Source organism: Pan paniscus, chromosome 4 (assembly GCF_029289425.2).
Source record: "Pan paniscus chromosome 4, NHGRI_mPanPan1-v2.0_pri, whole genome shotgun sequence".
In the NCBI taxonomy this organism is placed as follows: Eukaryota; Metazoa; Chordata; class Mammalia; order Primates; family Hominidae; genus Pan; species Pan paniscus.
This window is the reverse complement of record NC_073253.2, coordinates 19,467,076-19,494,614: the sequence shown is the minus strand read 5'-3', so window position 1 is coordinate 19,494,614 and position 27,539 is coordinate 19,467,076. Positions and strand designations below refer to the sequence as shown.

At 37.8% G+C, this 27,539-nt stretch overlaps 1 protein-coding gene across 1 annotated transcript in view; it reads right to left on the bottom strand.

Moving 5' to 3' along the window:
• Positions 1-476: 476 nt before the first annotated feature.
• ELL2 (elongation factor for RNA polymerase II 2) overlaps positions 477-27,539 on the bottom strand; it is an 87,978-nt gene continuing 60,915 nt past the window's right edge. Inside the window, exons 5-12 of the mRNA XM_003822754.5 lie at positions 22,077-22,336; positions 16,312-16,436; positions 16,049-16,136; positions 13,602-14,172; positions 11,013-11,076; positions 6,482-6,653; positions 4,470-4,514; positions 477-4,371 (exon numbers count right to left, since the gene is read on the bottom strand). Of these exons, the coding sequence (XP_003822802.1) occupies positions 4,255-4,371; positions 4,470-4,514; positions 6,482-6,653; positions 11,013-11,076; positions 13,602-14,172; positions 16,049-16,136; positions 16,312-16,436; positions 22,077-22,336 (1,442 nt within the window). The 3' untranslated portion in view covers positions 477-4,254. The remainder of the gene's footprint in view (positions 4,372-4,469; positions 4,515-6,481; positions 6,654-11,012; positions 11,077-13,601; positions 14,173-16,048; positions 16,137-16,311; positions 16,437-22,076; positions 22,337-27,539) is intronic.

Genomic DNA, 27,539 nt, shown 5'->3' with positions numbered 1-27,539 from the left:
CATATGTGGTATTACTGGAATTGTCACTTTGAAAAGATTAGTCTTATCCTATATAAACATATGAGGCCCAGGATGGAGAAGTGGTTAGGAACACAGATGCTGCGGTCAGACTTCCCAGGCTCTGCCATTTACTAGCTGTGTGATAGGCAAGTTTCTTAACTTCTTTATGACTTAGTCTGCCCACCTGTAAAATGGAGATAACAGGTGGTGAGGAGAAATGGGATAATGCAGCAAAAATGTGTAACAAAAAGGAAACCTTCCATAAATGGTAACTATGATTATTGTTCCCCTAGTAGAAGTTGTCCCTGGAGGGCGTGTCCTACACTTAGAAAAAGATCCCTGGAGCAAATTCCCTGCTCCCACTTCCTAGAGCCCTAACAAGTAATATCTCTGCGAATACTTTGTCATAGGCTCTTTCTGTTTGTTTTTAAGACAAAGAGGCTTGAAATGAGACAAAGGAAAAACAAGTACCAGAATTGCAAAGTTAACATTTTTATTGAACTGAAATTGGTGTAGAACAGGGGCAACCACAGCTGCTGAGCTCTGTAACAACTGAAAAGCCCCTGTGACATTTTACCTTCGAGAGTCCTAACACGGTTTGAGTGGAACAGCTGAGAAACAGCATATATATATTTTAACACCTCAAAATAGTTTGAAATGAGCCTCACAGCCTTGTTCAATCTTCAGATTACAAATAACATTGATAGCATCTCCTGTGGCCTTCAGTTAGTAGTGCCAGTTAATATTGTTTCTGAAAACTTTCCTCTCAAAGTGCTGGCTATAATTTTTTCTCCATCCAGTACACATAAGAAAAGGATTTAGTAACACTTGGGCAAGTAATAAACTGTAGAACTTTAAAAGTAGTAAAGGCATATACCAAGCATACGTGACTCCACACAGTCAGAAAGGCAGTGGACTGGCTAACGAGTTTCTGCCAAGTTTCAGAAGCAAAGAATGCACTAATGAAAAGGGTAAGGCATCCAAGCAGAGTGTCTGAATTGATGGACCATTTTTGTCTAAAACTAATTTCAACATCTTCCAATATGCAAGCAGGCATTTGTTTTACATAAGGTGAAACACTTTATAAGAGAAAAGAAAACTCCTATAAAGCTTATAAGATCAGAAAAAATTAATACTGAATTTTTATAATCAATGCATGGAGCAATGATATAAACTGACCATAACAATTTTGTGAGAACAAGTATAAAACTATCCATTACTACCTTAAAGAGTTGAAAGTTAACCCCTCTAAAGTATTCAAAGTGGAATAAATAACAAGGTAGGAAATGCAATACCTATATATTTTAAAAAGCCCACATCTAGTTAATGTTCTCTTAGTTTGTTTTAAATCAGTTGTTCATCCAACCTGGAGTTGATTTAAGGATGTTGGTAAAAATCTTCAAAAGTCCTTCAAATCATTTTAGATGAAATGTGATAGAAAAAACTATACAACTCATTCTCTAATCTTGCTATTTTTCACACCATCCTACCAAAAAAGAAAAGAAAAAAAACTAGATAAATTCTTCCACCGGAGTAACTGACATTAAGTGGCCACTATTCCTGTAGTAATCATTTGTAAGAATCTAAAAGTCTTGCAGTAGGGGACGAAAAATGATTATAAATATTTTAATAGGCTCATGCCTCATCTTCAAAAGGGATGAAACTTGGATAGTAGCAGATTCAGAGATTTATAATTTTCAAATTTACAACTAATAGACAGACACACTTTTGCAAGGATCTGTCCAACACATACAACTAACATCTAAATTAAGGCTTTTACGGGTATGTGATCAGGTCTAAGGGTATGCAATGCTGGATTTCCATTTAGCATCTCCAGCTTTCATTGTTACCCAACTTGTAAACCAGAAGATGTGCTGATGTACAGGGTAGGAGCTCCAATGGCTAACCATTCACCAACTGGAAGGCTTGTTTGTAAACAGGTTCTGAAATAAGAGTTGGCAGTGAAACAACTGAGGAGGTGCCTCAGATCATGCAAAGGGGAAAAGTGATTTGCACCTGCTGACATGATGGACATTAAAAAAAAAAACAAAAACCAATAGTTGACCTTCAGTTCAAGATTTCAAGATTTACAGACCTAAAAGTTTAGAACTACATCCAAGCCAATGGTTCTCATACTTTAGCTTGCAAAAAGTCACCTACAAGAAACCTGTGAAAATGCAGATACTTGGGCCCTATACCTAGAGATTCTAACTCAGGTGATCCAAGTGGTCCAAGCACCTTTTGCTTTTGAGAAACCTTGCTCATAGCAAATAGCAGCACACAGTCTTTGATTAAAAGGCCAAGATGTCCAAGAAATAACACCAATGAGTTCATTACCTATAGACAAACCACTCAGGAGACTCTATCATAATAATATGATGCCTGAATTTATCCCCAATTAAGTTTCCCTTTCCTTTTTTCAATTAAAAAGTTTGAAATAAATTAACGTTTAATAATGATTGTACCAATTCTGAGGTAAAAAAAGAGCACCAGGGATCTCAATGCTAAAAGAAACAGAATTCCTTAGGAGGTCCATGCTACATAGAACCAAAATTTCTGCGGTAATGTTATAGAGTTGTAGTGCAAAAGGGTCTTGTTTCAGTCTTTGTATAGTCTGTATACTTCTGTATACATTTAGTATATTATCTAATCTTTCCAGTTAATGTTTTAGAACTCCAAAGAGAAAAGTTAATCTACATGCTCTCTCAAGTTTTCTAGATAACCAACATTTTTCTGGTTTACAGTGATACACAACAAAGTTATTCATTTATTTTTCTGGATGCTGGAGACAAACATCTTTATTAAAGACACTACCAAAATTTTGGCAAACATTTCAAAACAGATTTGTAAACATAATGCTTCCCTTTTCAACTGGCAGCACTTTGAAAAGACAATACAATAAGACAATACAACTTGAATCAACATTAGTTCAAAATCCTTATATTTTTGACCACATAACTTATGTTCCCACATGATAAAACAAGTGACAGTTTAAATCAATGTCAACAGATAAACTCCATGAAATGAAAGTTTGTGCTGTTTGATGAATCACAGTATGTTATGGTTAAATATATCCACTCTTTTTTATATTCCTGGCACCAGGATGAAAAAAAAAATCTTTAAATATACATCTTATGTAGGTAATAGCTTCTTTGCATATCTCTCTTCAAAAAATACTTTATAGCAGTATATAAATAGGTTACCTACACATTTCATTTTATAATTTTGTCCCAAAACTATAGATCTGTTTCATTTTCATGACATATCAATTTTTGCCCAACATTAATAAAGCTGACAAACTCGTTGAAATGGAAATGCTTTTGTCTTCCACAACAAAAGTAGCAATTTGATAGAAAAAAAAAAACAAAAAAAACAAAAAAACACCCTACAGTAACACTCGTCAGTTGTTTAACCTGAGCGTTTGGCCTACTAGGAGTAGCAGCTTTTTTTCCTTCATGCACGCTCACATCCACACCACCTCTGCACACATACAGATCGAGCACACACTTCCAGATGCTGGTAGGCCACAGTATGCTTCCCATTGCTCTAATCAAGTGGGAAGCAGTGTAGCTAATGATTAACCACACTATGTACACAACTAGCAAACACCTTAAGGCAACCATTGCAATGGGGGGTTAACTTGCAGGGCGGATTTAATGTTCTAGATCAAGTCAGCCTGTATATACATATGTGTATGTGAATCTATACACATACACCTTTCTATTTTTTAACCCTCCAAGACAATGTTTATTTTTTTAATTTTGTGCAAATTTCTAAATATTCTACCATTTAAGGCAAAGAGTTTGCATTAAGAAAGGTCAGAAAATAGGCTTACGTTTATCCAAAAGCATTTCACCTTGCACATTACTGTTGTTGTTGTTTTTTAAACACATACAACTTTTAAGTGTGGACACTGGATCCCCAATATCTAAAAAATCATTTCTAATAACAAACACAAGTTTTTGAGGAAAAAAAAACTGATTTGAAATATAGACAATGGATCCCCAATACCTAAAAAAATTATTTCTATTAACAAACACAAGTCTTGGGGGTGGGGTGGTGGGGAGGACCAGAAAGAGCAGCTTCGAAATGCAGGGAAGCAAAGTAAAATGGAAAAGAAAAAGTAACTCAAGTTTACTAATACTGAAACTTTCAACAGCCAAAGTTTCACCTTTTTAGAATCTAGAGCAACTCATTTGGAATTTTAAATAAATAAGCTTAAGTTTATTCACATCTTCTGGTCCAAGCAGAGTTCTAGGACCATGACTCTGCTTGCTGTTGGTCAAATTCACCTATTAGCCTTTTGATGTGAGCCAGCTTGTTATGAAGATATTCACATCTGTATTTTTCTTCATGGTAATTGGGACTAGACTGCAGATGGAAAAAAAAAAAAAAAAGAGGAATGAGATTGCAGAATTTACAACATTTTTCAACCACAGGTCAGAAAAATCAACAGTGATGATACCTACCTGCTTTATCTTCTGATATTCTTGTAAGACTTCTTCATGAACATTCTACAAAATTAAATATTAGAAATCAGAAGAGAACAACTTCTTTTGTGTGTGGCAATACAAATAGATAACATGCATTCAGCAAGAGTATAGGAAATATTGACTGTGGGAATGTAACTTGAAACAATCTTTATGGAAGGCAATGTGGCATCAGCTATCAAAATAGTAAATGCAAAATTGACTCAGCAATTCTACTTATCCTATGGACACACTTGCTCCCCAGTGAATGACACATACACAAGATTATTCACTGTAGTGCTGTTTGTAAAGCAAAAGACAGTAAACAAAATTGAAATGTCCATCAATCTATACAAAGGATACTAAGAGGCCATTAAAACATGCCAAAGTGTTTTATTTACCAATATAAAAAAATTCTCTAAGATGCATTGTTTAGCGAAAAAAGCAAAGTGCTGAACAATATGGACAGCTTGATACCATTAGTTTAAAAGAGAAAAACACAATAGTATTCTAAGAATTCCATTACTTGTAAGATGCTCATTTCTCCCCATTTCAATGAAACCAGTACAAATAATAATGTATCATAATTTAAGTTATTGGGCATAAAACAATGGTGTAGCTTACAAATGAAGAAACCTTAGATTCAATTAAATATGGTACATATGTTGAAATTACTTGTGTAGATATGTACATACATTTTATACCATGTGTACATACATGCACATATCACACACATAAACACACTTCGAAAGAATACACTGGAAACCAGTAACAGTGATTTTCTGTGGGGATTGGTGAGGGGGGGAGTCAGGTGCCTGGGGGGGATAATAGCCTAATGTATGTACCAAGTACCAGGCATGGATCCAGGCACTTTACTGTGCTTACTTATGTTTATTCCTCATAACTCAATGATTATCCCATTTTATGGATGGGGAATTCAAGGCAAAGAGGCATTAAGTAACTTGCCCAAGGCCACACAAATATTAACCGCTCCTAACCAAGTAATCCTTGGAATTATATTCTAGTTTCAGTATAATTATATACATTGATAAATGACTATATAGAAAAAAAAATAAACCCCAAACCACCATGTCACCAACCTCTCGCACCTCTGAACACCGATTCTTCTGGCAGTCTCCTATAACTCTCGCCAGCTTGTTGAAAAAGATTAAGGCCCTCTAGTAGAAGACATAATGAATCTTGAGGACACAAATGCTCTCAGGCTGTTTACTGTTGTGGGAAAACTCATCCATTGTCTCACGTAGGTTCCAGCCTGAACACTGGTAGTGGGCTGGGACAGAGGCACCACTATACCACCTGTGTCCGTGAAGTGTGACAAAGTTATCTAGCCCACACGGGAGGGAAATACTCATTTCTATCAATCCCTTTGCTAAGAACTACAAAAATAATCAGGAGACAGGTCAGGCAGGCATCTCCTGCTCTTTGTCAGCTGTAGTAATATTACCACTTCAAGTAGGAAAGTGAAAACAGAGTAAGACTGGTTAACAAAGATCCGTCTTTGTAGCTAGAAGCAGCAAACTTCTTTACTTAAACCCCAAATCTCTGTGTATTAAGCCCTCTTTATTTCCTATGTTTGTATCTTGCCTATTCTATCTCAGATTGAGGTTTAGAGAAAAATACTTGAAACAGCACTGTTTTGGGATAGCACCAGACCTATGAGCTGTAGTCTAAGTTGGCAGTGTAATTAATCAAATATTTAGCTGAATCTCAAGATCCAACTTTTTTTCCTATTTAGTTGTGTTTGGTATTTTTCTCAATATGTGATACATTATAGTGGCACAAGGTTTTTTTCCACTGGTAGAAATACAGGTTTACTATGTTAATTTATTTTCAAGAACTATTTCAAATATTTAGTTTCTTAAAGCAGCAGCGAGGCTGGTCTGCAAGAGTACTTACTCTAAAGGCCACTGTGATGGCTGAGGTTGAGCAGGGCAGGGAAAGAAAGAAGGTAAAATATGAAAGTCAGCCCATCTAGTTACAAATCCATTTACCTGATACTCTTTTGAGCCTGGAGAAAGGCGCTTTCTTTGTGCATCTAGTTTGATAAATCTTCTAGCTACAGTCTCCATCCTGGCATGCAAAGCTCTGTACTCATCATACTCTGCATTGAAGTCATCCTTATAATTCTGGCGTTGCTCATAGGAGACGATAGCGATATATTTTCTAATAAGAAAAAAGATAAATGGAGAGTAGCTACCCAATAAACATGATTGCACAAGTCTGAGATTTAAACCAAATATTTAGAGATTAGATCCATGCATGTGTCACTAATGTTTAATGCCACTCTGCCACTGGTTGGCTGCCAGGTCACTCCTCCAAACATCTTCCAGGTAAAATTATTACACAGAGTTTGAGAGCTTCAACGAAGGAGAGTAAATGTGGTAAAGACGTGGTGGCAATGGAACTAAAATGCAACTAAGTAAAAAGAAAACAGTATTTACACAGATCTAGTTTCCTGAACCTTTCTCTATCCAAGATAATTCACTACCACACTAATGGTGAATGCTAACCCATCTGTTACAAGTCACAGAGAGACAGAAGGACTCAATGGGTAATGTGAAACCAGGAGAATGTCACACAGTCAGTGAGTGCTGAAAGTCAAAGCTCTCTCTGGACCTACTGCTTTATGAGAGGCAGTTTGTTGCTCGGCCTTTCAGACATGCTGCTAGCAGACATCTTCAACAAAGTGCCTCAGGCTTGCTTCCTCTATCCCTTTCCTCATATTTCTGACCAAGCAAATATATGAAACACAAAAGGGAAATTACCAACCATTCTGTAAAATGAGGGTTAGACCAAAAAAAGGCATATTTCTCTAGTTCTTTTCAAACATTTAAATGTCATACTATGTTGAACAAAAGCCAGTGTTGTACTATTAGTCCAACTTACTTTCTTAATAAAATGCCATAAATCTGTTTTACTTTGGGATGTAAATTACTCTTAACTGGTAAGAGAAGACCATTTTCCTAGAGCATCAGTTTATTCAATAATAAGTAAATTAAAACAGCATTTTATTATTAAACTTAGAATTACAGTATTACTTTTTTTTTTTTTTTGAGACGGAGTCTTGCTCTGTCACCCAGGCCAGAGGGCAGTGGCGCGATCTCAGCTCACTGCAACCTCTACCTCCTGGGCTCAACCGATTCTCGTGCCTCAGCCTCCTGAGTAGCTGAGATTACAGGTACATGCCACCATGCCCGGCTAATTTTTGTATTTTTAGTAGAGACAGGGTTTCGTCATGTTGCCCAGTCTGGTCTCGAACCCCTGGCCCCAAGTGATCCACCCGCCTTGGCCTCCCAAAGTGCTAGGATTATAGGCGTGAGCCACTGCGCCTGGCCTATTACATATTACAGTATTACTTATTTGTAGATCTGGGAACTGGGATCACATAAGGAACTGGCCTGGTTCTTTGCACTCTGTGTTCCTATCATTAATACAAACTTCCCTTGAATTTTTGAAATAAAAATTGAGATTTCAAAGCAATTTCAGGCAGGTGGCAGGAGATTCAGGATGCCTCTTGGGGGTACACATATATTCTTCACTGCCATAAAATCTTGGAGTTCAGTCCTCTCCAAATGGTCTTATATAAGCCCATCAGTTTGTTTAAATTACTAATATCACAGATGCCTAGCAGAAAATGTGAGAAAAGTGATGCAGTGAGCAAACTTAGTGTCCTCATTAATATTTTTATTCATGCTGAGTTAGACAGTGTAGAGGTTTAATTTTCTAAGTATAATTGAGACAGTGATAGTCTGCTGATGTAAAGCTGCCCTCCTGGTGTCTTAGCTATAAAAGGTACACTGCCAGCCAAGCAGTGAAGCAGTCCTTCCTAGGCATGGGCTGTATTGACTGTACACCAGAGGGAGCCCCGGGGTAAAAAGAGGTTCCTGGGGATAAGCATATATTAGCAACACAGCTAAACCGATCTTGAAACTTAGACTTAATTTGTTATATATTTATCGTGCTTTCTCAAAAGCATACCTTCAGTATTTTATTTAATAATTTCCTTAGGGAAATTATTCAATGACCACAGTTGTGTGGTCAACAACTGTGTTGCTATTATAGAAGAGATTATTTGGTTACACTGGCATTTTTAAGAAAAAAGTTGTCCTACTTTTACGAAAAATTGTTGTAGTTCTACAGTTGGCTGTTTATGTGGTGATGGAAAAAATTTTAAACAGTTTTGATAGCTTAACTACAAGTAAAAGTATTCTTATTACATAAAAATTAGAAATATTTTCGTTAAGTATGAATTATTCAAAGGTTGATAATTTAGGTTTTTTATTATTATTATTTTTTTGAGATGGAGTCTCGCTCTGTCGCCCAGGCTGGAGTGCAGTGGCACCATCTTGGCTCACTGCAAACTCCGCCTCCCGGGTTCACACCATTCTCCTGCCTCAGCCTCCTGAGTAGCTGGGAACCACAGGCACCCGCCACCACGCTCGACTAATTTTTTGTATTTTTAGTAGAGACGGGGTTTCACCATGTTAGCCAGGATGGTCTCGATCTCCTGACCTCGTGATCCGCCCACCTCGGCCTCCCAAAGTGCTGGGATTACAGGCATGAGCCACCACGCCCGGCCTCAATCATTTAGGTTTTATAGTATATCCCTTTAGTTTTCTTATGAGGCAACTTAAATTCTGTAGTTTTGGTAATTTTTCTGAAAATCCACGCTTTTTCACTATTTTTAGAAAATTTGCTATATCTATATAAGACTAGTTTTTGGTTAATATAAATTGTGTTTATTTAAATAAATTAAGCGAACAATCACATAGTACTAGAAACATGACAAACATACAGAAATGCACCAAGGCAGATCCAGGAACCATCCTTAGATAAGTAACCTGAAAAAACCTTTTAAATATGAAATCAAGGCCAGGCTCACACCTGTAATCCCAGCACTTTGTGAGGCTTGAGGTGGGTGGATCACCTGAGGTCAGGAGTTCGAGACTAGCCTGGCCAATATGGCGAAACGCCATCTCTACTAAAAATACAAAAAATTACCCAGGCGTGGTAGTGGGCGCCTGTAATCCCAGCTACTTGGGAGGCTCCGCTTGAACCCTGGAGGTGGAGGTTGCAGTGAGCCGAGGTCGCACCATCGCACTCCAGCCTGGGCAACAAGAGCGAAATTCCGTCTCAAAAACAAAAAAAGGGGGGATTAACTAATGAACTTGGCAAAACACAACAGCCTTGAATCCATGGGGAAAAGTTTAGCATTGTTTTTTAGTTTCCCCACATGATTCTGTCGTATATAATAAGTATATGTCACTATTATAAAAAAGAATTCAAAAAAGAACAAGAGCACTGCATTGGCAGTTGCTACTCAAGGGGGCTGACATTTAAAGACTTCTAAGGAGAAGTCGTTTGCAGTTAAAGAGGTGAACCCCCTCAGCAGCAGAGCCAGAGGCTGTCCTGGAAGACTGGCTGCAGACAACTGACCCTTCCTGGGCCAACTAAGTGGTAGGTGATAGCTGCCTTTCAAGGCCCTCCTAGAGAACTCTAAAACCATACACTACCTCAGATGAGAGGGTACTCAGCAAGGTTTCTCAAGTTCCTGTTAGTTAAGAGATGATAACCAGCATTATGGTTTCATACTGTATCATTCCCCAATAAGTATAGCTTTCACACTACTGTTAAGCAGAAGTAACACATTTTAAATCTAAAATGATCTTTACTCTGGAAATGAAAAGGGCTAAACAGCGTAGTTTAACATTGTCCACCATGAGATGCTACTAATAGAAAAAAAGTGTTCAGACAGCCCAGATTCCATTTTCCCTTTTACATTCTAGCTATTTTGCACATTTGTTCATTTTCAAAGCTATCCAAAGTCAGATTTGTTTGCTCTTTCCCTCTCCATTTTTCTAGGCTCTTGCAACTTAATTATTTTCTTCTTACAGAGGCCTTTTATTCTGCAAAAAAGCTAGAATTATGTGTCCAAGTTATAATTTCTGTGATAACCAGTTATAAAAATGTCCCCAGCTCAGCATTTAGCAACTTGTTGTCACAACAAGAAAACATTATAACCATTACTAAATTGAAATGATCAGATTTTACTCTTATCTCCTCTAAAAACTAATTTGAGGGCAGAACTTAAATAAAAATCAATCTATCTTTACACTTTGTATTATTATGTGCAGAGGTTCAAGCACTTTGTCAGCAATAAACCATCCCTTTGGGGGACCCAAGTGAATGACTGTGCATTGATAAGACTGTCAGCTTTGAAGAGTCAGATCCCTAAAATCTTTCATAATCAAATGCTTAGCCTGGCCCCGGAACAAAGGACAGGATTCTCTATACTTAAAGGCCAACGAATACAGCTCAGAGCGGGGGGAGGCACAACCTGCTCATGCAGACAAGGGTAGATTTGGGATGAGCAGGCTAAATGGCAGCCTTTCAATTGCAAGGGTGGCTCCAGGACTCTATTTCTGGAACTTCTTACTTTTCTGATTTGCAAATTATGGGAAAAGAATTTGCAAACTTTCTAAAATTAAGCCGCTCTCTCCATTGGCAGACATATGAACTTACATCAAATAATCTGGGAGTTCAATTGCTGAAGGTTCCATGGAGGCAGTGCAATCCTCTTTAACTCCTATGAAGAAAAAAAACAACATCAGAACATTCATCAACTACGAAGGTTATCAAATGCCTGTAATTCTAAAATAGATTAGAAACATCTGGAACACTTTTCCTCAAATTCTATTCTTCCATCTCAATAAGCAACAGTGAGCAAGGAATACAATTGAACACAAACAATAGAGGCCCTATGACCAGCGCCAGCAGAACTGACGCCAGGCATTTAAAGCACCCTGGCTACTGCAGTGTCTGCACAATAAAGGAATTCCATCTTAACCCAAGGTCAGTCTTCTATTCTTTCAACAACAGTTGTGGCATCTGCCCAGCAATTCAAAGATTGTGGTGGCAGATGCAGCCAGACAATGGGAGATACAAATTTTACATCAACATCTACTTTTCATGGGATTCAAACAAGGCGGATGAGACAATAGAGTCAGGTAGCCGACTGCTTTGGTCACTGTATTTTTATTGCCTCCCTTTTTTGTATGCAGACAGTGGAATTGGGTAGAAAGTTTTCCCATTGGTTTAAAGTAATTTAAAATAAGGTATTATTGAATGTTGATTTATATTCCTATAATCTCTAGCACTCATAACACTAAACAGATTTTTTTTTTAAGGACAAAAGAAGTGCTAAACATTGTGGCTACACAGTGAAAGTATGTAAATCCCTCAGTATGCCATTTGCTTAAATGCACCATGTCCAGAGGATATGTTTAGATTCTTTATCAGGGTAATTTTTTATCATTGAAAGTAGGGTTAAACTGATAACTCAAACCCTAATCATGCCCACTGGCAAAACATATAAAAGTGAATGTTAGGTAATTTCTCGGTTTAATATTTTAAAGGACAAAGTACCCTAAACAAATATTAATACATAGACTCTGAGTGCATGCTGCTCACCTATAAATTCATGCTTGGGTAAAAGAACATGCTTTTACGATAGTCTGAGTCTTAAAGAGAAAGGCATCAAGTGCAGGTCACCTGGCTTCCCTTCTGCCATAGACACCAGATAAATTCCAAAAAATGCAGGGGATGTGGGTCTAGAGCTTTCCTAACTTTGTAATTATCCCAACTGGTTCTGAAAGTTACTATATCCTCAGTAAAGAATTCAAAGAGACTAAGTCTGCTTCTCCAGGTCTCCAACTCTGAGAACACTTGAAACTCTGATGTAGATCTCAACATACTGAAATCCAGTTTTCCTGTCTCTAGCCTTTGACTCAGAAGCACCACCTGAGGGTGGAAAGTGTGGAGAGTGGAGTTTACCCAGTGGCTTATGAACTCTGAACATAGAGTTCTACTTCATTTCTTTTCCTGACCTGACAAATTCAACTACAAGAGTGTTGAGGGAAAAAGCTTACACCTACCTTTTGTGCCATTACATAGTATTATATTGACTGAAATATTTAAACAGAAATGCTTTGACATGCAATGTATCCAATCTAGATCAAGAAAAGCACATATCATATCATATTCTACAGCGGCTTCTTTGGAAGTAACACTAAAAGAAAATAGAGCTTCTCTCATATGGCAAAGATGGTCAATTAAATCTAAGGATTACAGACTTTCAGAATCATGAGGAAAATACAGAAAGACAACACTCCTTATAACTCTACTCATTAAAGTTTTTTCCAAAGCCATATTTTCCTATGGAATTTTGCCTTAGTTATTCTGGTTTTAAAACTGGCAGCAATGCCAAATGGTGAACTTGGATCTTCTATATGGTGGCATGCAAGGAATTAAGTTTTAGAGGACATATTTTTTAAATAAGAAAAATCTAATTTTGTCAGTTTTTAACACTCAGGACATCTTAGGCAAGCAAGCTTTTTATGAATTAGCTTTTCTTTAGAGGTAAAGCTTTAAGTTTCTTTGGATCTCTAGATATTTAGCATTTAAGCTCCTAAAGCTTGAAATGGCTAATTTTACAAATAACAATTGATGTTAGTTCACTAAAACAGGACTCTCAAAATTGGGGGAAAAACCCCTAAACCTTAAGATCTATTAAGCGAACGCAAAAGACAAAGTGTTTTCACTCTAAATAAAGATGATGTTATGAATCTGCAAATGAAATTTTATCTTGGCCTGATTTATTAAAAAGTTGACCTTTCCCTTGTGCTAATATTAATTGAAGCAAGGGTGACCCTGTTTCATTGAGAAAGAAGGAAATGAATATTCTTATTGCAAATTGTGTCTGGTTAAATCAGTTCAAGAATGGCATATAATAGGTCATGCTGAGGCTGCACAATATCATAACAGATATGGAAAAGAATGTTAAAGGTCCACCTTCCAAAAAGGAGTCTCAAGTATGACAGTCATTTTCAAATGCCATTCTTATTAATATAGAAATCATGTTTAATAGTTGGCCAAAAAGAGATGGAAAACAACTGCTGTAAAATGAAAAAAAAAAAAAAAACTGCTCAAAAGCACAACACTAAGATTAATAATTAAATGAAACGTCATTTGCTAAAGAAATTACTAATTATAAACTGTGTAATTTCAAACTCATGATAGCATGCACTTCTGGTTCATCTAAAGGTAAAATACCTCCACTGGAATTTGGACTGGAGTTATTTAGCTTGGCAATTTCCTCTTCTCTCTTAAGATCTTCCTCCTTTTCCTCAATAGTCTCAATGTCGTGCTTTTTTATTTGGTCCTTTTCCTTATGTTTTTTAGACTTCTTTTTGGACTTTTTGTGAGACATTGAATGGTTTTCTTCCATAGGCTTTGGACACTTTAGTAGAACAGAACCAGGGGGTAAGGTTTCCAGAGAAGTCCTAGAGGTATATTTGTCTTGCTGGTCCTCATAGATACTATCGTTTTGACTAAAACTGTCAACAGGTAGGTCTTGAGTCCCCCGGCCTTCTGGAGTGCTAGGGGAGTTGGAGTTAGAATTTACAATCTGAGGAGGATGTGAGATGGGCAGATAGGTTGAAGGCAGCGGTGGAGGGGTGGGGATGGCAGCAGCCGCAGGGGGCAGCGGGAGGCCTGCAGCAGATTTTTCACTGGTGGGATTCAAATGACCATTTAGTGTTGGTGGTACTCTGTTCGTCAGGTGAGATATTCGGGCTTTTTTATTCATTAAAGGATCAATAAACTCTGAATCCAAAAGCCGTTTCTAGGGGAGGGAAAAGGAGAAAAGTGAGCCAGTTTGCACTAAAATTAAATAAATTCAATACATGCATGGCTGGTTAAACAACTAAGTAACCTTACTTACTATTAATATTACCAGGGTTGTAATATTACACGCTTTCTTCATGCTTAAGCAAAAAACAAACAAACAAACAAAAAACCCAAACAAAAACTAAACCAGAACAACAACAACACAAAACCAAATGTGAAATAAATTTTCATGTTTAATGTCAAAAAGCAGAATCTGGCAAATGTTTCTTGAAGTGCTTACTGAATTCTTTGTAATCATACAGCTTTACCCTAAGTTCCAAGAGAGACTATGCTGATTTATGTGGATTATACCACTCAGGAGAGTATTAAACACAGGCAGTCACCCTCCATTGCTGGCTGTGGTTGACCTAGTTATATTAAATGAGAAGAGAAAGCAATTTGTACCGTTTGACTCTGTGAGAACTAACACAGCTAGGTAAAGGGCAATAGCCTGCACTTATTTTAATCTTTAATCGGCTAAAATGCTCCAGTTAAGAATATTTTGGCTGTCATTTATCATTCCACCTGTCCTAGAGTGGGAACAGCCAGCACTTTCAGAATAGTTTCTCTAATTATCTCTATCACTGTTGAAATGCTATTTAATTTTTTTTTTTTTACCGTTACATATCTCTTTACCAGATTGGAAGATAAGTCTTAATAATTGGTCCATTAAAATTAGGTGGAAGTACTTTAAAAAAAATCATGGTAATAGTAGCCTAATCTGTCAACAACAATAATAGTATTTAAGTTAAAAAGGAAATTTAGATAGTTGAAAACTATAAAATATAAATTCACATTTATGCTTAAATGTAATGCTGTAGCTTGTATTCTGGCTTGAAAGAAAATAATGGTTAATCAACTCATTACTTAAACACCATTTATTTGGCACCTAGTATATAATTTGATCAGAGTAGAAGTAGTTTCATAATAGCTGGCATTAAAAGTGAGACTTCCACAGACATTGTATATATGCAAGGACAGACCTGCTTTTTTTCCTTTTTCTTTTTTGTTCCCCCTCTGTTCCTCACAATAAGTTTCTAATATTTTCTGATGTGCGAATGGCCGTTTGCCCAGGGTATGCTTAGTGTTCTCCACACATCTGTGGGCTTCTCACTAATTCTTGGGAGTAAGGTCCAGAGAGAGAGAGGGAAGACACTGTGTCAGCAGTACTGGGGTGGGGAGGTCCGTCCCACTGTCTGTCAAAAGCACCCAGAACACCGACAGAGTTCTGAGTTTGGCCAATCAGCTGAGAATCAGGCAGGCTTCACTCTAGTACTGCCTAGGACTTTCTCACCTTTTTCTTGGATGAGCTGAATCTCTTGGGGAAAACTCTAAACTGGAGAAGAATCTGATTGGGAGTACTCTGATAAGGATCCAATTAAAAAGAAAACATGGAAACATGCCATCATTTTTGTTTATTTGTTGATTGTAAATCCATTTTCCCCCAAAAATATTCTTCTGGAACATGTTGACAGACAAAATTAAATATCTTCAATTTTCCATATAATCTGATAATTGTTTGGGACTGGGTAAGTCTTCTAGTTAGTGACCAAATTGGAAAGTAGATAATCTTACAACAAAATGTAAACTTTAAAAATGGAAAGCAAGGTAGACATTAAGTACTCTGACAAGCAGTGCTGTGTAGTGGAGAAAGTTCTGGGCTGGAAGCCAAGACCTAAATTCTAGGCTAAGCTCAGCCATAACCAGATGGCTTTGGGCAGGCAAGCTGTCCAGCTTCTCCGGGTCTCATTTCCTTCACTTATACATCAGAGGACCTGATTAGAGGCCCCTAATATCTATGTCAGGTCTATAATTCTATGTTTATGACATACCTGAGGAGAAGATACAGCGTCTCTACTAGAACATACAGGAGATTCTGAACGGCTGGTGCCTGCAGCATTCTGAGACGGATTTAGTTTTCTGTAAAGGACACACATGTTATGTGTTAAGGAGATGATTTAAAAATGTTCATGATAGAAAGCTTGCCTTGCTTCCCTTCCCACCTTAACACTAAAATAACAATGACTAAAATAATGACTTATTTCCATACTTTTTAAAGAAACATTTTTTTAAAAGCAAGAAAAAAAGAATTCACCTAGAGAGCACTGACTCCAATGACCGTCTGTCTATTTCACTGTATCCAGGCCAGTCTCTTTGAAGCTCTTTAAAAACATAATCCTTTAAGGTATATGAGAGGTCCTTAGAATTCAGATTGGCTACCTAGTATGAGGTATAAAAACAGAGCATTAGGTATTTTTACTATCATCTCCTAACCTAAAACAGGCAACCTTTAGGATTTACACTGAAAATAATTACATCAATTGGCCCCAAAGGGACTGCTAGTTTTGTATTATATGCCAGATCTCAATAAATGCCATTAACTTCATTTTGGGAATTAAAGCTTTATATACACAGCTAAATGTTTTTTTCCCTGAATGGCCATTGCATTTTTAATATTTCTAATCAGATAATAAGCCCATATTAGGAAAAAAGTGAAGATTTTAAAAAAATCAATTATTTTAGTCAAAGGAATCCAAAACAGTTGTACAGTAGTCCCCTCCTTATCTTCAAAGGATACACTCAAACACCCCCAGTCGATGCCTAAAAACTCCGATGGTAACGAACCCTATATATACTGTTTTTTTCTTATACATACATACCTGATAGTTTAATTTATAAATTAGGCATGGTAAGAGATTAACAACAATAACTACTAATAAAATAGAGCAATTATGCCAACATGCTGGCAACACTACTCTTGCGCTTTGGGGCCATTACTAAGTAAAATAAGGATTACTTGAACAAAAGTACTGTGATATTACAACAGTCGATTTGAAAACGGGGATGGCTAGTGACTAATGGGGGACATACAGAGGGTTATCCGATCCACTGCTGTGGTATCGCAGTGCATGTGTCCAGGTAACCCTTACTGCACTTAATAATGGCCCAAGATGGCTACTAAGTGACTAATGAGTGGGTAGCATCTACAATGTAAAGCTGAACAAAGGGATGATTCACATCCTGGGCGGGACAGAGCAGGACAATGTGAGGTCTCATCACGTTTCTCAGAACAGCGTGCTACTTAAAACTAACAAAATGTTTACTTCTGAAATTTTCCTTTTAATATTTTTGGATCATGGTTGACCATAGGTAACTGAAACCCCAGAAAGTGAAACCACGGATAAGGACTACTGTATTACCAACATCCTTATTTACTTCTGGGCAATTGAGTCCATTACTTTTGAGTCACAATAAAAATCCTTGATCACTTGTATTAAGTAGAAACCAAACAGTGCCCAAATGTTGGGTTACAAACTTTCCTTTCAGTCATCAACCAAACACTGTCTTCATAAATAGTATCAATTCTGATAACCTTGTCTGTCTTTCTTTGGATAACCACGCTTGCTCCTTATATCTGCCAGTTCTCCTGAAGAACCACTTACTCAAAGTCCTTGAAATTCCCCAAACCAATAAATGAAAACATATGCCTAGAGAACCCCCAAATTACTGTTATTAGTCAGCCAGTTTATTCCGAAGTGTTATCTTTTCTTATCCCTTAACTGCAATTCCTAGAGTTTCGCGGCTTAGCCATTAACTAACTACACAAACATATGGGTTCACGTGCCAAACCAAAAGTAATTAATTTTTAAGGCTAGGAGAAAATTACTCTTGCTTATGACTTCCTACTGGAATAGATCATTCTTTCTGTGTCTTTTAAAAGTACTATCAAATATGATAGTTTATGCTTCTCACAACTTAGCTGAACACTATTCTAACAGTAATGTTTCTATTAAGGAGAAAATAGGTTTATCTTAAAACTCAAATTTGCAAAATTCAAATTTGCAAATAAGTTAATATAGTATACACCCAGATTTCTTGAGGTGGAATAAACACAATCCATCAATTTTCTTTTCTTTTTCTTTCTTCTTACTCTTTTTCATTTTTTGAGACAAGGTCTCACTCTGTCACCCAGGCTGGAGTCCAGTGGCAGGAACATGGCTCACTGCAGCCTTGACTCCTTGGGCTCAGGTGGTACTCCCACCTCAGCCTCCTGAGTAGCTGGGACTACAGGTGGACACCACTATGCCCGGCTAGTTTTTGTATTTTGTATTTTTTGTAGAGATGGGGTTTCACCATATTGTGTAGACTGGTCTCAAACTCCCGGGCTCAAGCAATCTTCCCTTGGCCTCCTAAAGTGCTGGGATTATAGGTGTGAGCCACTACGCCCCACTGGCAATGCTTCCATTTTCTTTTACCCCCAGCACTACACACATTGACACCCCCACCCCCACAGCAATCCATTTTCTAGGCTTTTGTAATAGGACATTCTCCTGGTTTCCGCCTCTCTTAGGACCTTTTTTTTTTTCCGAGACAGAGTCTTGCTCTGTCGCCCAGGCTGGAGTGCAGTGGCATGATCTCAGCTCACTGCAACCTCTGCCTCCCAGATACAGGCAATTCTCCTGCCTCAGCCTCCTGAGTAGCTGGGATTACAGGCGCCTGTCACCATGCCCAGCTAATTTTTGTATTTTTAGTAGAGACAGAGTTTCACCATGTGTTTCACCATGTTGGCCAGGCTAGTCTCGAATTCCTGACCTCGTGATCCCCCCACCTCGGCCTCCTAAAGCGCTGGGATTACAGGGGTGAGCCACGGCGCCTGGCCTAGGACCTTTGTTTTTTAAGTCTCTGTTTCTCAATCCTCTATATGTTGAAATGCTAAAGTACTCAGTGCCTGTTTTCTGCTCTGTTTTCCTCATTCTGTTCATTTCCTCCTAAGATGATTTCATTAAGTTTGAAGACTTTCAATACCCAATATATATGCTGCTAATTCCTAAATTTATAACTCTAGCCCCAACTATCCTCTGACAACCACACCCTTACATATAACTATCTACTGACATCTATCTCCACTTGGATATGTCTAATAGACATCTTCCAAATGGAGTCTATATAAGACAGAATTCCTGATCCTCTTCTCCCCCTTAATCCTACTTCTTTTCCATCCCTCCGCATCTCAGTCAATGGCTCAATATCCATTCAATTGCTCAGCCAAAAACCTAGCTATAATCACAGATTCCGTTCTTCCCCTCATTGTCTCCCTACACCTAACCGTTAGCAAGTCTTATCACAAAATATTAGGCTCTTTAAGTAGTCTCTCTCCTCTACTCCTGCCCCTCCAAGCCATTCTTGCCGTAGAAGTCTGAGTGATCTTATTAAACTTATAAATCAGATTACATCATATCTTTGTTTAAAACTATAATGAGTTCCCATCTCACTCAAAATAAAACCTAAGCTTCTTGACCATGGCCTAAAAAGATTCTCTGGGATTTAACCTCTGCCTCCTTCTTCTGTCTGCTCTGGCCTTCTCTGTCTTGAGCCCACCTACAAGTGCTGGCTCATCTTCTTGTCTTTCACTCAGCATTTCAGTTAAAATGCAGCCATCTGAGAAAAGGTTCCCTGATCTCTCCACTTAAAGCAGAGGATTCCTTCCCCAGCTCCTTTCAACTCCTCACTGGTCCTGAAATTGTCTCATGAATAAGCTCCATGAGGGCAGGGTTTCTATTGGGGTTACTTTGGGATTCCAGCATTTAAAACAGTGTCTGGTACACTGTAGGTACTTAATAAGTTGAATTGAATGAATGAATGTTGAGCTTGAGCCAAATATCCAAATGTTCAGCTGGATACATTATTCAACTTTATCTAGTTTCTGACTGTTAAAATTTAGTTTTTCCATAAAAGGTCATTCTAAGAAAAAAAGGTTTTATTAATACATACCAGTTTAATAATAAACAGCAATACACAAATTTCCTGGTGGATGTTAAGCACTTTTAAATTTAGGTACAAATTTTACCGGGAGCCAACATCTTAGTTTATTTTAAAAACCTATTACTTTGATGAATTAATAATGTCCACAGGGTTCTGAAAACTACTGTGTAAGTAACAAATAAGCAAATTATCTCTACTGGCACAGGCAAAGCCTGATTAATTATTTTAGGTAACTTGTTTCCCAACTAGTTTGTCTGGGACAGAATAACCAATTTTGGGATGATTTGTATGTATCTTGCTGCTCTTCTTTTCTCTGGTGCCTACTTTTGGTCAGTTTTATTAGAGCAAAGTCACTTTATTTTTTTTTGTTAGCTGCTAGCAATGTTCAGGAAAGGGAATTTAGGTATAATTGGTTTATGTCAAAGTTATGAATATGCCTGATATCTTTCTTGGGAGGATAAATGAGATCGTGCACGTGAAATGCCTAGCACTGTGCCTGGCACATAGTATATGCTCAAAAAATGGTCGATGTTGTTAGCCTTTCTGTGTTTTCACTAGGCCAGTGGTTTCAGCTCGTATATTAGAATCATTAGGGCCATATAGAATATGAGTGCCTAGGCCCCACCTTCAGATACTTGGCTTTTGTTGGTCTCAGGTGGAGTTCAGGCACTGGCATGTTTTAAAGGCTACCCAAGGGATTCTAATATGTTACCAGGATGAGATGATGCTCTAGATTCTATCAAATGATCAACACTAATAACTCTCATGCCTCGCTTGGGGGTAAAGTTTATCTACACTTTGAGATACACACACACACACACGTATATATATATATATATTTAGATATCTATATGTATATACACAATCACATAATTACTGCCATATATCAATAGTAGTCTATGTGTGAATTGCCTCTGCAGTCATTTTGCCTTCTCCATTATCAAACTGAGAAGCTAATTCACAACTTTTCTGGAGATGCAGTTACCAAATGTTTTGTGATTTGTAACCTGACTCTCACTGCTTCTCCAAATATCAAACTGAACACACACACCCTCATTCTCATTTATTCTCTCCTTTCTTTTGAGCTCTTAAAACTGCTATGTGACATATGGATTTAAATTATTTCCAAAAAGTGCTAAAGGACTTAATAAAGATCCTTAAGATTGATTGAGATACCTTGGGGACTGGCTAACCTGAATTGGAGACAATGGTCTTACCCTTTCATAACATTTAGTATTATGTTGTGAATGTAAGAGATAATGGATAAAAAAATAGACTTGAAATGTTACTCTTTGAATAACAGATCAAAACCTGTAGGGTTTTTTTTTTTTTTTTTAAGTGATGAAATTCAGAATAACTTCTTTGGAAATGTTATTTCTTTAGAAAAAATAAAAAAGATGGACCACCATTTATGGTGGATCTGAATGCTCATAAAGATTTATGACAGATGGACAGAAGGAAGGAAGAAAAAAATATATAGGAGGTTATAGTCTAACAAACCACTGACTTTAAAAAACAATGGCCTACTTTTTTACATGTAAGCTTGTGACAAGGTATGGGATCACTGCTAATACATTACAATTTCATATGCTTTTATGCAGACAAATGACTGATCTTGGCACACTTAGTGGCAGAAAAAGATAGAGTAATAAGGGCAGCACAAAGTATGTGGGGCAAGATACATTTTAAACTATTTAGTAGGCAAAAAATGTTCTGGCTTATACCAATCAAAGGCCAACAGAATACATTGCACAATTTGACCGACAATAATCAATACAAATTAAGGCAATACTTTAGTGTATTCAACACTAAAAACAGATAACAAACACTTCTTACTTTCTTTTTAATGGAATTTGAGAACAAAATTTGTTGGTCCCAAATAAAGACAATGCTCACATTTCAACTAGTTTTTAATTAAGTGCTTAAAATGAGATGATTTAACTTAATATTCAGGAGTTGTATTTCACATACCACTGGTCAAAATAATCCTAAAATTTCTCTATCTCAATAATAATGATAATAATGACAACAAGCTTTTTTAAATGAACATTTTAACAAGAAGGTAAGCAGGAAGGACCTCTCTCCAGCTGTCCTCACCTGTTGCAGAATTGCTCCCAGGGAGTTCTTGTCTTTTTGATTGACACCATCTTTCTGGAGTCTAGCAAGTAGCTCCGGTTTCTTGTAGGCCTTCAGGGCCAGTAAGTGAATCACCCTGTCCCTGTATGGCCTCTGAGAGACGGTGCTGCTGCTATGTGTCTTTCGAATTGTATTTGCAGGGTTCATGGGGGTTGACCTTTTCCTCTCAGGAACTGTATCTGAAACAGCTTGAGGTGCTTTCCGAATTTGCACTCTTTTCCCTAAAGTCCAGTGGAAATGACATTGTTACACATTTGTGGGTTACAATATGAGCACCTCAGTTTCCACAATTCTGATTTAGATACCTCTTCATTTCTAGAGGAAATAATAATAAAGGCCACTTTATTTCAATCTTTAAGAAGGCATGCAAACAGAAAGCATTTTAAATAAATGGTCTAAAATTTGAATTAGAAATTATTTTAATAAAATCATTTCTTGGAAATAATATGTATAATGCATGTATTTTGGTCATTTTGCTACAGAAAGATAATAACTAGTAACACAAACTGTAACAACAGACTTGATAACTTATATCTTAAATAAATATATGCCATTTCTGAAAAGCAAACTATAATACAGTGAACATGGTGAAATGTCAGAAATACCTGTCAGACCTCTCTAAGAACACACTCTTGGCTGAGCATTACGTTAGTAATTTCACACGTTCAGAAGCCACAAAGAGGGGGGAGGTCAACATCATGAGGCATCCGTTAGTGATATATATATATATATATATATATATATATATATATATATTTTTTTTTTTTTTTTTTTTTTTACAGGCCAAGACAAATTTTAGGATTCATAAAACAAAACTAACCAACCAACCAACCAGTCTCAGAGGGCACAAACAAATCTGTCCTCTGCAGTGCTGAGACTACACATGTGAGTTAGAGAAATGGAAAATGGTACAAAGGAGGCCTTCACACCATTCTCACATGGGCCAGTGCTGTTCATGTGGTTAACCCATTTGCTGTTTAGACTGAACACTGACACTTGGCAAGTGGCTACTTCTAGAACATGTGTGGGCTGAGGTGAACCGGGTATTATGTGTATGTGTGAAGCTATCCAGACATGCCTGGTCACTGACAATCCCAGCAACCGTTCCTTGCTGAAGAGACAAAAAGTAGCATGAAACTGTGTGAGACTCTCATTTTATGATTCTACAGGTGGAATCTTTTAGCTTGTTTAGGACACACTAAGCCCCATTTCTATGCCCTCTGGTTAAAGAAGGGGAAGAACTTGTAATGACATACGATGTGGACAAGTGCATTAGGAACAAGACTAACAACTAGAAATAATGGGTGGGTAAAAGCAGCTCCTATAAGCTGTGGTCTGGGGTGAAAACAGCTCACTGGGGCAGGAGCTTTACTGAATAGTAATTCTGTCCATGCTGGGCTCCCCAGGCCTGGTCAGAAGGCCTGTGTGTTTTGATTCCATCCTACCTCCAGTAAGGGAAAAAAGATGAATGCTCTCAAACTGAAACCTCTACTGGCTGGTATGTTTCTTTACTATCTGTACAAAACCAATTGCAAATATCAAACTATTACACAACAAAGGAACTCAACATTAAGGGGACACTGCCTAATGATAACAAAAACTTAAGTTATAATTAGAGTTTCAGAGATAGATTTAGATTGGGGTTTCTGTATTTTTCTTACATCAGCTGGAAACTTATGCACCAATTATGTGGGGGACACTGTGCTAAGAGCTGCATACACATTATCTCACTAGGTTTCACCTGAAAAGGCAGGTACTGTCCCCTTTCACAGATGAGAAAACTGAGGCTTTTAATGGGATATGCTCAAAGGGTAAAATCCTCACTTAGCATTTGGGAGGTTCTGTGATTTGATTAATACCTAATTTTCCTGCCTGTAAGTCTTTGTGGGAAAGGTTTTATGAACAAATGCCTAATGTTTGCTGTTGCTTTGTGTTAGGCCATAAGCTCTATGAGGGCAGGGCAGTGGCTGCTTTGTCCACTAGCATGCCTTAAATCAGTATTTGATGACTAAATGAATGACAGCAAGAGAGCAAGTAAGCAGAGGAGCAGGAATCAACACAGTCCATATTTCCCCACGTTGCCAGGCTGCCAGAGTGTGAATACACACTGAAATTTCTAATGTGGCAAGGGGAAACCATTTAATCCACCATTTCCCAGTTGCAACAGCGTTAACAAATATTAGCATTCCTTAAAATTTTAATAGGAAATATTTTTTAAAAATAGAGTCAAGTTCACAAGTTTAGAAAATGCTATAAATTCCACACTCCCTCCCCCTTAACAAGTCTTGCAAAAAAGAAATTTGTTTAACTCTTTTCCAAACCAAGCTAACAGTGAAGCCCTTCTTTCTTTCTGGGAAGGGGGATGGGCAGAGAATGTTTGTTAGCTAAGCTACACACACTAGGACTGGTCATTTAGGATGAATTCAAGCAGCAAGGCAAATAAAAATAAAAAGAGAAACTAACAGTACTGCCACTGTTTTCAGGTGCCCTACCTCCTCTGTACCTCTGATTCACCTCTGATCCTTGTCTCAGGAGGTCTCCAAGGTCTACTGGGTTTATCCCCATGCTTCCCCAAAGCAGGTATGGAGAAGACAAATAAGGGAGGCTAACTTTGCCCTTAAAAGGGATATAAGTATGATGTTTGGCAAGAAAGTAAGAGCCTGATCGAGTGAAGACAGAACTAGAGTTTTACTTGGGGCCCATTGCTAGACTGTCATCTCCCCATGAATCCCCTACCCCCAAAACACTCACTTTGTCCTTTACCTCATTTTTCTTTTAGACAGCAAGTTAGGGGTTAACTCATATTTCATTCAAATGCTTGAAAGAACAACTCAGCCACACTGGACCACTGAATTATACTCAAAGATCACTTGTTCACTACCTCCCCATCCCTTTTGTGCCTATTCGACAAGGAAGGAATCCTCTGGTTTAAGGAAAGACAGGCTACAGATGAAGAAAACATCAGTGATAAAGGTACTTACAGAATTGAGATGCTGAAAGAAAAAATGAAAAAGTAAAGCAAGAAAATGTCAGGTTCAAAGTGGGCAGAAGAAATGATTTATTTTTTATATTTGCCTCAGAAAAAAGCCATTTTAATAAAACCTATGGGAGAACCTAATTCTCTTCCCAGACCCAAATGCTAATCAATTCCCTGGGCTCTTTATATAAACAGCAGCAGTGGGTCCTACAGGGTTGGGTAGTCTGGGACAACAACTAAATCGCTGTTTCATAACAAGGAGTCCAATTCTAGCTTCTTCATTTAATAAAGATAGCAAAAGTATTTACCCCTCAGTCTAATGGCTTTGAGTAAACAGTCTGAAAGGAAGGTGTTAAAACATCCATCACAAAGACAGAAGGGACTGCAGCCATCTTCTGCAGTTGTTTTTCCATTCTGTGGAACCTGACCAGAAGCCCTGGCAACACAGACCCAAGGCTTTAAAAACATCTGCAGGCTCATGACAATGACATGACTCTGTCATGGTTAACTACATAATCCATTGCAAGGGAAATCTCCACCACTTGGCATTTGTGACTACTTTTTCAAAAAGTTTACTACCAAAATATATATACTGAACATTCACAAAATGTTAGCACTACAAAGGACCTTAGATCTTGTCTAGTTCAAATACCCACCTTTTTTTTTAATATTTGAGAAAAGTAAGATGTTAAATGATTTGTCTGTCATCAAAAATAAGGAGGTTTGTTCACAAAGAGTAGAAATTGAAAAAAATAATGAGGGTGGGCTGGAAGTTGGAAAAATTGGAAACAGAATCCTAGAAATTAGATTGGTTATTTTGTACACCTAAACAAATATTAGTACATATAAAAATTCATAATTTAATACACTTCCAAAATTTAGGTAGAAGTCAGTGAGCAGACTTAAAATATCGGTGAATTAGAAGCAGTGGTGACGAGTGATTTTTTTTTTATATCAGTGTTTACCACTGATATAAATGTCATGACTACAAGTAAAAATATTACTGGAAGATAATGTTTTCTAGGTTAAAGCCTTTCCTGCTCCTCTCTAGGCAAATAGATTTTGGTTTCTTCTGCCCACGAGAGGGTTGCAGAAACTCATATTCCTGGGCAATGAGGCCAGGTGACCCCTAGGAACACAGTCTTCATTGCCTCAAACTGGTCTTCCTCCCTAGTCTAGCTGTCAGCCGGCATCACGCTACCACCATGCCACAGTGGGATCAGCATTATTCTCATTGGTCTTCTACCCAGGCTGACATTGTTGAAAGAAACCTTGTCCTGCAGGTACCTCGAAGCTGGCATAGGTAAACTTCTGGCGTCATTTTATGTGATATAGTCTATTATTAATTAAAGGGGTATATCTTACTGTCTTAAGAAAAGCACAGAACTTGTTAATGAGATCACACTCATATAATTTGCTATTTGCTGATACCAACAATTTGGTATGTAAAATACAGAGAGAATAATAACATTCTTCATCGGGTGATTATGAGATTCCAATGAGTAACTACATGTGAGTGCTAACCAGTGCCTTGTGCACAGCAAGCACTCAATAAGTGCTGGGTTTTATTAGTATTGAAGGGTGATTGATATTTTAAAGAACTGGATGAATCAGACAGTTTCGAGACACCCAAAGAGGCAGGAAGATACAGACTGAGCTGCCTGGAAGGAAAACAATATATGAGAAAGAGCTGGCAATGGATAAGGTTAAAAGAAAAAGATCAAAACATGACCTAACAAAATACAGTAAAAAAAAAAATCAAAACAGAAAACAAAAAAGCCAATCAGGATACTTGAATCCATTGCTCCCCTGTATTCAGAAATGATCACACTTTTTTTTTTTTGAGACGAAGTCTCGCTCTGTCTCCAAGTTGGAGTGCAGTGGCACGATCTCGGCTCACTGCAACCTCCACCTCCCGGATTCAAGCGATACTCCTGCCTCAGCTTCCCGCTTAGCTGAGATTACAGGTGCACGCTATCATGCCCAGTTAATTTATTTTTGTATTTTTAGTAGAGACAGGGTTTCACCATGTTGGTGTTGGCCAGGATGGTCTCGATCTCTTGACCTCGTGATCTGCCCGCCTCGGCCTCCCAAAGTGCTAAGATTACAGGCGTGAGCCATCGCACCCGGCCTTGCTCAGAGTTTTAAGAATAGTGTGGCCAGTTTTGAACTCTGAGGTGAAGAATTGGAGGCAGTCCAGAGGAGAGCAATAAAATAATCAAGGGGTTGGGATACAGGCCATACTAAGAAAAGATAAAAGGAGCTGGGGTTATTTGACCTAGAGAATAAAAGGCTGAGGAGGTTAAGAAAAGATTTATGACCACAGAAGAACACTGTGCTGTGACGGTGAGTGGCTAGGACACTGAGGACAAAGCAAAGAGGAAAAGGCCTACAGAGTGCCCGGATTGGCCGAGAGCGCTGCAAGCCTCTGCAGGGAGGAAGAGGGT